This window comes from Pelodiscus sinensis, chromosome 6 (assembly GCF_049634645.1).
Source record: "Pelodiscus sinensis isolate JC-2024 chromosome 6, ASM4963464v1, whole genome shotgun sequence".
Classification (NCBI taxonomy): Eukaryota; Metazoa; Chordata; order Testudines; family Trionychidae; genus Pelodiscus; species Pelodiscus sinensis.
In genome coordinates this window covers 81381235-81393529 of record NC_134716.1, presented here as the reverse complement: position 1 = coordinate 81393529, position 12295 = coordinate 81381235, and the positions used below count along the sequence as shown (strand labels likewise).

The following is a 12295-nucleotide window of genomic DNA, read 5'->3' as shown; positions in this document are numbered from 1 at the left end:
CCATAAAATATTGATTCTTCCAATTTTGTTTCATGAGAAACAAAGATAAATGTTTGCTAACCCAACCTGTGATATGAAATCTGAGCGTGCTGACAAAGGATTTTTGATTGTGTTGTACCATAGTATATTGAAACTTTTCTGAATGATCAGATGTAATACTTGTGAAGTGTACTGAAAACAGAGCTTTGATCTTATTAATGTAAACTTAATGCTAGTGTCTAATACTTTATGGACTAAATTCTTTAACTCCATATAGGTCATTAATAAGCAGATTTCCCCATAAAATTGACACTGTTAATTGTCATTTATTCCATTGAAAATAAGGGTTGTGGCTGTTCAAAATGGAGTAAAAGGAGCAAAATACACAAATCTCATTGATAATTAGTTGTGTGTTTAATTTATCTGAAATGTGTGGAAACTTAGGCCAGGTCTAAACTGGCAGAGAAAATCATGGAAGTTGTGCAACTCCAGTATGTGAATTGCATAGCTAGAGTCTGTGTACCTTATATTGATTTTCGGTGGTGGCCCCACAGTGGGAAGTCAACAGAAGAAACTCTCCCCTGCTGACTTCCCTTACTCCTGGTGACAGTGAGGAGTACTGCAGTCGACGGGAGTGCCCTCAGCATTCAATTTAGCCAGTTTTTACTTGACTCTCTCTAAACTGAACCCAGAAGACTGATCGCCAAAGTGTCATTCCTCTGCTAAGTGGAAACATGGCATTAGAATAAAAGTGACGCCTTTTTCATAGTCCAGGTGGGCATGAACTTCACCCCAGTTGATAGGCTGGCTGTGCCACTGCAATGCAACTTTTCGGTGGCAGTCTTCCTACTTGTACAGAGTGCTGTTCTTTTACATTTTGCTATACAGACATTTTGTGCTGCTGAATCAGAATAAGCACAGACTTTATCAGTTTCCTGATGTCATTTCCCTGCAATAAGTAATGAAGTGTATCATTTTGCATGCGGTAAGGAAAGAAAGGCTGCAGCTGGCTTCACATTTTAATTGGTTTAGATTATTTTGCAATGGTCTTTGTCACAATGTTCTTTCTTCCTTTAAAAGTGTACCCAACTCCTGTAATAAGTATCAGACACCGAAAGCCTCTCTTTGGGGAGATAGGACACACAATCATGAATTTACTTGTTGTGAGTAAAAATTTTTGTTACCCTCCTAATTATACTTCAGATGAATGTGAAGCTAACCTCTCTCAGTTTTGGTATGGCTCCTTGAAGTTAAACTATTTGTCATCTTGCAAAAACTGTTCTAATGTGTTTTAATTTACTTGGGTGTGAAGGACATATTAGACTTGAGTCTGTTTACACAATGAAATGGTCTATTAGAATAGTGTTAAGTACTTAAAGTTAGTTACTGATATTGAAATATACTAATATTTTAAAGGAATAAATCAAAGTTATAAGTAGTCAATATTAATTAGCGCTTTCGGTAACACAGCTTTAGGCAATTAGATCTTTTGTTCTCCATAACATCGGACTTTTATCCGTTATGATTTGTACCTAGTTAATCCAAACTAGATCTTACAGGGTTAAAACGACTTGGTGTGCATGCCCAGAAGGGACACCAACTTTTTCAGGTGAATTGGTGATAGCTATTGCTGGAAAGATGTTTAAGTAGACAGGTTGATGCTGGCTTGATACTCTTTAACGTAACCAAATTGGTTCTACAGGCAGTCCCCGGGTTACGTACATGATAGGGACTGTAGGTTTGTTCTTACGTTGAATCTGTATGTAAGTTGGAACTGGCGTCCAGATTCAGCCGCTGCTGAAACTGATCATTTTCAACAGCGGCTGAATCTGGATGCCAGTTCTGACTTACATACAGATTCAACTTAAGAACCCCAGGCGTCCCCAAGTCAGCTGCTGCTGAAACTGGTCAGCGGCTGATTCCAGGAAGCCGGGGGCAGAGCAACTCTGCCTCGGGCTTCCTGTAGTCAGCCGCTGGTCAGTTTCAGTAGCGGCTGACTTGGGGACACCTGGGGCAGAGCAGCTGGGGTGCTGCTGGGTTGCACCAGTAGTGCTGCTCCTCGGCGCTACTGGAGCAACCCAGCAGCACCCCAGCTGCTCTGCCCTAGGCGTCCTGATTCAGCCGCTGCTGAAACTGACCAGCAGCGGCTGAATCAGGATGCCTGGGGCAGAGCAGCTGGGGTGCTGCCGGGTTGGTCCAGTAGCGCCGAGGAGCGGCGCTGCGGGACCAACCCAGCAGCGCCCCAGCTTCTCTACCCCAGGCGTCGTGGGCAGAAAAGCCTGGTCTGCTGGGGAGGAGGGGGCACTAGCTGCGCCCCCCCCCCCCCAGCAGACCAGGAGACGCGGAGCAAAGCTGCGGAGGCTGCCCACAGTGGGACAGCCGCGGCACGCCTGGGCTGTCCCGCTGCGGGTGGCCTCCGCGGCTTTGCTCCCCGTTTCCCTGGTCTGCTGGTCAGACCAGGGAGACGGGGAGCAAAGCCGCGGAGGCCGCCCGCAGCGGAACAGCTCAGGCGCGCTGCAGCTGTCCCGCTGCGGGCGGCCTCGGCGGCTTTGCTCCCCGTCTCCCTGGTCTGCTGGCCTCTGTGGCTTTGCTCCCCGTCTCCCTGGTCTGCTGACCAGCAGACCAGGGAGACAGGGAGCAAAGCCTCGGAGGACGCCCGCAGCGGGACAGCCGCAGCGCGCCTGGGCTGTCCCGCTGCGGGCGTCCTCCACGGCTTTGCTCCCCGTCTCCCTGGTCTGACCAGCAGACCAGGGAGACGGGGAGCAGCTTTTCTCGCCCCGGAGGACGCGGGTGGCGGGACCGCGGCTCATCTGGGCGTCCCGCCGCTCCCGTTCTCTGGGGCAAGAAAAGCCCCGTTCGTAACTGCAGATCCGACATAAGTCGGATCCGCGTAACTCGGGGACTGCCTGTATATGAAGTATGTTAAATTACAGTTTCTTGGCCCAGGGTTGAATTTTTCTGGTTAGTTGAAATTAGAACAAGTGTTTTGGGCAAAGTTCCCTTTTTAAAAACCATTCCTACCCCTTTTTTTGGCTTGTTTATAAATACTTGCTTTGTTTTAGTTGTTGGTTTTGACAAAATCTGGAGCCTCTGACTAGGATGATGAGATGATTAGGTTACTTACTTTGTTACACTGTTCAATTCATTAGACCAGTGTTTATCAACCAGTGGTACGAGTACCCTTAGGGTACTTGAGAGAAGTCTGGGGGGTACATCAACACAACTGAAATTTGGAGGAAACTGAATTTTTGTTTTAAATTTTACAGCGTCGTCTTATTTTTGTACTTTTTCTACCCAAACATTTCATTGCCTGCCTGGCTACGATTAAGTAGTTTAAACAAATGTGTTGCAATGATGGGGGAAAAAATTTGTGTCTGGAAACTATAGATACTGGGGGTATTTATAATTTTTTTTTAAAGGGGTACTTTATAAAAAAAAGGTTGAGAAACACTGCATTACACCATGGTATTTATTGGCAAGTCATTTAGCATGTTTCCTTTTCTGTAAAATGGAAATAAAAGTATTTGTTCTGTAAGAGTGCCAGGGGAGTGGTGGAGTGATTAGAATTACAAAGTATTATATTTTAAACAATTTTGTTATAAAACTCAACATGATACAGAGATGGCAGTGTCCTTTAAGGTGATCACTAGATTTCTGTTTGAAGAAATCATTTGCCATGCACATCTGTAGTATTGCTGAAATGATACAGTACAACTGAAGCTTATGATCTATTAGATGGCTAATTTTGATTGTTGCCTTGTAATAACTGATCTACCCAAAAAAAAAGGGTTTTTACCATGAGTTAGCTAATACATGGTAAAATCCTACTGTAGACAAAGCAGGTGTAATTTTAACGTGTTAACCAGTCAAGGTAAACTCTTGTAAATGCCACATGAAACTGTAACTGCCTTGACCACAACAGGAATTTATCATGCGAGTGACCATGTGTAAACACGTTCAAAAAGTTTTTTTCCCTTGTATGGGCACGCTCACCAGTAACAATACTGCTGCAGCTAATTGAGATTCCTTTAGCTCAAGTAAACTTCTGAAGAGTTATGTGAAGATGTCCTATGGGTAAATTTTAAGTGATGTAGTGCTTTTTTATTTTTTTTAAAATGATGGTATGTCAGGTTAAAACTTTGACACTTAAACAGTTAGTTAATAAAGTATTTGTTTGTTACAGGATCTCAGAAATTACCAATATACCTTGCATACCATAGATAACTTATTTATTCATATGGAAATGGGTAAAAGCTGCATTAAAATCCCTCTGAAGAGATATAATGAAGTGAGTAAAAATGCGTAGATCATACTAATATATTCAGGAAATCTAACCCTTCCATTTTCCTCCTATAATATCTCTGAAATCTTGAAGATGAGAAATTGACAAAAATACTGTGAACCAATTTAACTAGAAGCTGCAAAATTCAAAAGACCTCATTAGAGGTTACTGTCTTGTCCAAATTGAGTGGCCTATGATTGTTTTATTAACTGTTCAGTGGACTAATTTTTTAGTTTTTAAACTTAAGTGTCAAGTACTCCTCCCTTCCCCCAAACAATATATTTTCATTGGATTGACTACCTGCTTCAGTGCTAATAGTTTAGCAAGATTGACAAGATCACTCTAGGATGGTAAAGTTAAGCAGGAAGATGGGTGATGAGTATAGGTGCTATTTGATAATAGAAATGTGGAGAAAGATTTCACTGAAATTTCTTTCAAGAATGTTTATACATTCAGTTTCTTGAACTGTGAAGTTTGTTCTTGTTTAAAAGGTGGCTTGACAGAAACATAGAATTGTATGTATAATCAAGCAGCGCATGAGTTTTTTTCCCCGGAAGTTATTTTAAATAATTTTTTGCCAATTTCAGCCTTAAAATTCATACTGTTTTTGCACATTCACAGTAAATCTGCTTGGAACTATGACAGAAACCAATAATAAGCACTTGTTCTTCAAGTGTTTGCTTGTGTCCATTCTACCTTAAGGGTGTGTGCTACCCACATGTATCGATGCCAGAAGCTTTTCCTTTAGCAGTATCCATAGGTGAGCAGTTGAGTTAACCTGTAAAGTGGCACCTCCTTGGCATGGTTTGCTTGCTCACTTACCCTCCATTCCTTCTTGCTGCCAGTGATGGTGCTGGAACCTTTTGCTGCCTTGTGCAGCTACTGTTAGTGTTACGCTCAACCTTTTTTCCTGTAAAAAAGTTATAGTTGTTAGCTATTTGTTATCCTTTAATAGTTTTAGTATAGCTAGTGTTAGTAGTTGGGCTCAAACAGGACTTTGCCTTAGGATGGGAACCAGACAGGGAACCAAGCATCTATTTTGAGGGTATGCCCAAGGATGACCTTACCAGACTGTTTCTGGGATCCAACTGTCTTTCCCAATTCCTCCATGCCTGGACACATACCACTTTGCTCAAGTGGGTCCCTCAGATGATGGCAGGAGTATACACCGTGCATTTTGTTTCTACTCTTTTTCATTGCCCTCAACTTAAAGGATTTGTATTTTTATATAGCGATATTCCCAGGACACAGGTGATTCCTCTGGTTCTCAATGAGACCTGGACACTACCAGTTCAGTCCTCCCTTTGGCCTGGTGACCACACTGAGGGCGTTCACCAAGTGTATGGCTGGTCCTACTAACCTAAGATACCGAAAGCTGCATCTATTCCCGTATCTCAACTGGCTTGTCAAGGCCTGCTCCTCATCCAAGGTTTGATGGGGTGCTCAGGAGCTACTGATCATTTGCAGGACTCTCAGCGTCTTTGTGAACACCAGGAAGTCCATAATTATCTCTGTACAGAAGATAGAATTTATGAAAGTAGTATTGGACTCTGCCCAGGCAAGAGCTTTCCTGCCATTGTACACATTTCAAGTTCTATTGAGCCTCATTACAGAGGTGTCCACATTTCCCCTGATGACAGCCAGGGTCTGTGTATGCCTGTTGAGCCACATGACAGAATGCAGTATGTAGTGCACCATGCTAGACACCACATGCAACTGCCCCAGCGCTGTCTAGCTTTGACCTACTCCTAGTCTAGGGACCACCTGGAAACAGTTATCCTCATCTCTCCAGCAGTCCTTGCCTCACTTCAGTAGTGGACTGGAGCCAAAAATGTCCTGGATGGAGTCCTGTTCAGTGGTCTCACTCACCCTACTGAACTGGTGTCAGATGCCTTGAACCTCAGTAGGTGAGCACAACTGGTAGGTCTGAAGACTATGGGAGACTGTCCCTGGATGAGATCTTGTTGCACATAAACATCAAAAAGCTAAGGGCAATCCAGTGGGCCTGATGAGTATTCCTGCTCCGTCTGTTGGGCAAACTGGTGAGGGTCGTGATGGATAACATATCCTCAGTATTCTACTAGGGATGTCATTGTGTGGATAACTACACAATTAACTGATAAGCCTAGGCTTATTGGGTAATCTTGTCAACTGCATGCATACCCTCCCAAACACACACTTTGCTACCTCTATCAGAGGCAGCAAGGTGGCAGGGAGCGGGAACCAGTGCCCGTGATGATAAAAAGCCAGCTTCCCACAAGCACCAGATCTGCTACAGAGGTAGCTGGGGGGCGGAATCAGGAAGGAGCCAGTGCTGGGGGAGTGGGCTTAAAAGCCAGTTCCCCCCAGCACCAATTCCACTGTAACACCTGCCCCCTCCCACACAGTGATGCCTCTGAAAGGCATCAGCATGGGGATGTGCAGGGGAGGGTGCTGCAAAGCAGCCTCTGTCCACAGGGAGCACAGACCCACCACCAACAGAGGCTGTTTAGTAGCAGCAATTCCTGCTCCAGAAGCCCGCCGTGAGCTTGGGCCCACCGCAGGCCCTGCTTCCCTGCACTGCTGCCTCTGTAGCAAAGGCAGCAGCGCAGGGTGCCAGGCAGCCATTCCATGATGAGAACTGGTTTTTAAGTGACTCCCCTCATGGAATGGCTTTGACTGATGCAGAGGCAGCAGTACAAGGTGGAAGGGGCCTCCTCAGGCGTGTACTGGCTGTGGGCCCCTTCCCCAGGGACTATTGAATAGTCGTGAAACTGCTAATATTTCAAGTGGTTACACGACTGTTCAATTACACAATATCTAACATCTCTAGTTCTACATTTAACAGTTAGGGAGGACTTCTACATCAGCCATGACATCCATCTGGTACCAGAAATATCTTGATGGATCATCTCGAGGGATTTCTTCTCTTACCCATGAGTGCTTCCTCCACCCGGAGGTGGCCTCCTTGCTCTTTCAGAGGTGGGGCATTCCCCAACTTGATCTGTTCGCTACCAGGTAGAACAGGAAATGCCATCACTTTTGCTCCTGCCGGGGGCTGGACAAGGGCACTTTCTTGGATATCTTCCTTTTGCTGTGGAGCAGTCAAGAGCAGAGGTGGGCAATAATTTTTGACAGGGGGGCCACTCGGAGAATTTGGAAAGTGGTCGAAGGCTGCGCTCTTCATGATATTAATGGAGGAGTTGCAGAGACTGGGACGGAGGTTAGGTGCAGAAGGGAGCTTGAGGAAGGGAGGTAATTTAGGTGAAGGAGGCAGTTATGACCTGGGGCACTAGACTAGGATGCAGGGGGTTGGATTGTGACCTAGGACAGCGCATTAGGGTAAGGGGTGTGTGCGTGCGCGTGCAGGGGTTTGGGTTGTGAACTAGGGCAGGAGGGTACTGTGATCTGGGGCATGCCAGATCTGGAAGGGGATATGGGGGCAGAGGATTTAGCTATGTGGAATGGGGGGGCAGAGGGCTGGGGAAGGGAGGAGCTGGAGTACCAGAGGCAGGGTCTAGCCAGGAGACTTAACAGCCAGCAGCCCATTCCTGTATCAGCCTCCCTATAGGCTGCAGCCATGTGCTTTGTGTATAACTATGAGCCTCTTGTGCTTCATGGCTGCCTGTTGTTGAAACAGGCAGCTCCCAGTGGCCAGTTTCTGGCCAGAAGCCAGCCAGTGGGATTGTGCTAGGGACAGGAGCAGCTCCTAAAACTTTCCTTCCTCCCCTCCAGGCTCAGTTTTTAAAGTGAAACTGCCTCGCCACAGCATCTGCAGGCTGGATCTGGTGGCTTGATGGGCTGTATTTTGCCCAGGCCTGATCTACACAGCTGTAAACTCCTACATGCCTCCACACGTAGTGCCTGGGGTCACCTAATGTGGAACAGACGTGGGCAAGCACTCAAAGCTTCTGTAACTGGTGTTCTTTGAGATGTGTTGCTCGTGTTTGTTTCATGACCAATCGTCCTTTCCCACTGTCATAGTTTCTGGCAAGAAGGAACTGAGTGTGGTAGTGGGAGGCACAGAGCACATTGTCCCTTATACTATGCCATGGCGGCATCGCTCCAGAGGTCACCAGAGCTGTTCCCCTACAGATACTGCTGAGGGAAAAGCTTCTGGCACTGGTGTATGTTGGAAGCACACACTCCTAATGAGGAATAGACTTGAAGAGCACTAGTTGTGGAACAGGTAACTGTTTTCTGGTTTTAGGGGACCCTATTGGGCTTTGCAAATTTTGCAAACTGGGTTGACCTATACATAAAAAAAAATGTAACGTGTAACTTTAAAAATGAATAGTCCTGTGGCACCTTAAAGACTAACAAAATACATATAAATAATATAGTATCATGAGCTCTTCAGTGGGTTTTGCCCACGAAAGCTCATGATACCATATATATTTTTGTTAGTCCTGTTGCACTTTAGAAACTATTTGTGATAAAAAGGTGTCTTTGGAGGTCCTTAATGTTTGGTAGTATACTTTGTGAGAGGATTAACTTACATCAACTCTTCCCAATCAGTCAAACATTGAAGTTATGGTCATAAGTTCATAAAAATGTATCCTGATAAGTTGTTAATTCTAAAAAACAAGATGTAAAAATGTAAATGATACTTCAGCTTTATATAGAAAAAGCTAATGCTTACACAGAACTATCTTATCCATAGGATGATTTAGGGTGGTTGCCTCAAGCCCCATGATTTAGGGAGTCCCCCTAGCGACTACTTCAACCATCCTTTGGGTGGGACCCAAGGAATTACTTGAGGGCGGAAGGAGGCTGGTGCGGGGAGGCAGCAGGGTTCACCCCCACTGGTCCAATGCACTCACGTGATGGTGAGAGCCAGAGTGTCCCAACAGCCTGCTCTGCTCCTCCCTCCCCACCAGCCTTTGCCATCTAGCTGTGCCCCACTTCTCCATGGCAGCAGGAAGTAGAGCATCCTAGGCTTCCCTTCACTGTGGAAAAGTGGAGCACAGCCGGACGGGAGATGAAGGCAGGGAGGAGTAAAGCAGGCTGCTAGGTTGCTCTGACTCCTGTCACCATGAGTGCAGGGGATGGGGGGGGGCAAACCCTGCTTTCTGTCCCATGCCCAGCCTCTGGTAAATCCCCTGGCTCTCCCATTGCTCAGAGGAAGGGCGAAGGGATGGGGCTTGGGGGAAGAGGTGGAGGCAGGGCACGGCCTGTGGCCCCCAGCCCTCCTGCCCGGGACATCCCTGTGCATACACTAGAGAAGCAGTTATTTTCCTAATCCAGGCTGAAATTTTCAACTCCGGCACATTCTGGTCTGGCATGATTTTAGTTAGCCAGATATCCACTTAAGAGTGTGGCCAAGTTTCCTCGCAGTCCCATAACGTTTGTTTACGGCTGCGAATCCTGGCTCTGTGTTCTGTGCTGAAATTTAGCTCTAATTTACCCCCTAAATGTCTTCTAAGAGCCAAGTAAGCAGTGGAAGTGCTAGTAATGCTGCAAGACAATATTGATCTCCCATGGTTTGGCAAATTCTCTGGTTCCACACTGCTCAGGTCTGAACCAGAGGTTGAGAGTTCAACCCATGTAGCATTTCATCTGAAACAATGCTATTTTGCTGTTACACCACTAGAGTCCACAGAGGCCTCAACAAAAGAGCAAAGTTTTGATGCAGAAATGTCAGTGTCTAAATCAACATTTCATATTTGCAGATCATGAAAGTGATAAATTCTTCCAATGAGCATGTTGTTAGCATTGGAGCCAGTTTTAGCACTGAAGCAGATTCTCACTTAGTTTGTGTACAGAGTGATGGAGTTTATCAGACACAAGCAAATAGTGCTACTGGCCATCCTAGGAGAGGTAAGAGGTTTATTATATTTTTAATGTTCCATCAAATCTCTGAAGTTTGTATGTGCACCAACCAGTAGCTCGGGAACTACTGTTAGATCTTTGAAGCCCCTGATAGGTGATCCTGACAAGTTTGGCCAAGAGGCTATCAAGTGCCAGTGTGTCAACTGCCCTTCCCCCCACTGCCGCACATCTCCTGCCCTTTGCCTTACAGCTTCCCCACCCAACAGCCTCCTGCTTGCTGTGCAGAGGAGGGAAGGCAGAGGAGGGAGTGCTGATGTCAGCATTCCCCCTCTCCCATCCTGTATTCTGTCTCCACAGAATGGAGGGGGGTACAATAGGACTTGAGATGGAGGGGGTTTGCTGGCTGGTTTTGAGAGTGGTGCAGGGACAGGGCAGGGGTGAGTCTGCCTTAGCTCCACTGCACCACCACCCAGGAAGCACCTAAGGTAAGCAGTTGCTAGCTGGAGCCAGCTCCAAACCCCTGTCTCAGTCATGAACCCCCTCCTGAACCCCAAGCCCCTGCCCTAGCCCTGAGCCCCCTGGACCCAAACTCCCTTACAGAGCTTGTACTCTGAACCCTCTCCTGCATCCCAACCCCCTTCCTGGTTGGAAGGAGGGAGGGAGGGAGTACAGAGTGAGCAGGGGTGGGGCCTCAGAGAAGGGGCACAAAGGAGGTGGGGTAAGGGTATTGGGTTGAGGTAGATTCTGGATTGCACTTAAATTCAAAAAGTGATTTTGTGCTTAAAAGGCTGGAGACCCCTGCTCTAATGATTTAGGTAGCTACAAGGTGCATATTCTTGTAGTTTTGTGTGGGCAGATCCTATATAATTCCAAGTGCCTGGACCACAGTACAAAGGAGTGGAACAATTAAGCAGTGAATATTACATATATGTATGATATTCAGTAGCTAGCAAAAATACTTCATAAAGCAGTGTTTGACAGCCTTCTCTTAATATTCCATTTATACTGAATAGTAATAGAAATGTAGCCATGTTAGTCTGGTGTAGCTGAAGCAAAATACAGGACTATGTAGCACTTTAAAGACTAACAAGATGGTTTATTAGATGATGAGCTTTTGTGGGCCAGACCCACTTCCTCAGATCAAATAGTGGAAGAAAATAGTCACAACCATATATACCAAAGGATACAATTAAAAAAAATGAACACATATGAAAAGGACAAATCACATTTCAGAACAGGAGGAGGTTGCGGGGGGGGGGGGGGGGGAGGAAGGAAGGTAAGTGTCTGTGAATTAATTACATTAGAGGTGGGGAGAGTTAGATGTCTGTGAGCTAATGGTATTAGAGGTGATAATTGGGGAAGCTATCTTGGTAATGGGTAAGATAGTTTGAGCCTTTGTTCATTCCTTTTTGGAGAGTGTCGAATTTTAACATGAATGACAGTTCAGAGGATTCCCTTTCAAGTGCAGATGTAAAAGGTCTTTGTAGCAGAATGCAGGTGGTTGTCATTAAGTCTCGAATACCACATTTTACAAACTTCTCCCCTCCGATCCCACCTTGGAATACCAAAAGAAACTACACTGTCTCCTTAAAAGCCTCCCAACAGCTACTCGGGAACAAATCCACACAGAAACACCTTCTGACCCCCGACCAGGATTGTTCTATCTGTTTCCCAAGATCCATAAACCTGGGCACCCCGGACGTCCCATCATCTCTGGTATTGGCACGCTCACTACTGGTCTATCCAGCTATGTAGACTCTCTTCTCAAACCCTTTGCAACCAACACCCCCAGCTATCTCCAAGACACTACTGACTTCCTAAGGAAACTACAAAACATCAGTAACCTCCCCAATAACACCATCCTTGCCACCATGGATGTAGAAGCTCTATATACCAACATCCCACATGAAGACGGATTACAAGCAATTAGAAACACTATCCCAGAGGACACCACTGCCAACCTGATAGCAGACCTATGTAACTTTGTTCTCACCCACAATTATTTCCAGTTTGAGAACAACTTATACCTCCAGATCAGCAGCACAGCCATGGGTACACGCATGGCCCCACAGTATGCTAACATCTTTATGGCTGGAATGAACAAAGGCTCAAACTAGCTTCCCCAATTATCACCTCTAATACCATTAGCTCACAGACATCTAACTCTCCCCACCTCTAATATAATTAATTCACAGACACTTACCTTCCTTCCCCCCTCTGCATCACCCTCCTGTTCTGAAATGTGATTTGTCCTTTTCATATGTGTTCATTTTTTTAAATTGT

The 12295-nt window shown here is 45.7% G+C and overlaps 1 protein-coding gene across 4 annotated transcripts in view; it reads left to right on the top strand.

The window, feature by feature from the left end:
• The window catches only part of ZFYVE16 (zinc finger FYVE-type containing 16), an 88647-nt gene that overhangs the window by 65460 nt on the left and 10892 nt on the right, over window positions 1-12295 (top strand). For all 4 annotated transcript variants that reach the window (XM_006124320.4, XM_075932214.1, XM_025185282.2 and 1 more), the window contains 3 exons: window positions 1060-1142; window positions 4163-4267; window positions 9913-10060. In XM_006124320.4, coding sequence (XP_006124382.2) covers window positions 1060-1142; window positions 4163-4267; window positions 9913-10060 — 336 coding nt within the window. The remainder of the gene's footprint in view (window positions 1-1059; window positions 1143-4162; window positions 4268-9912; window positions 10061-12295) is intronic.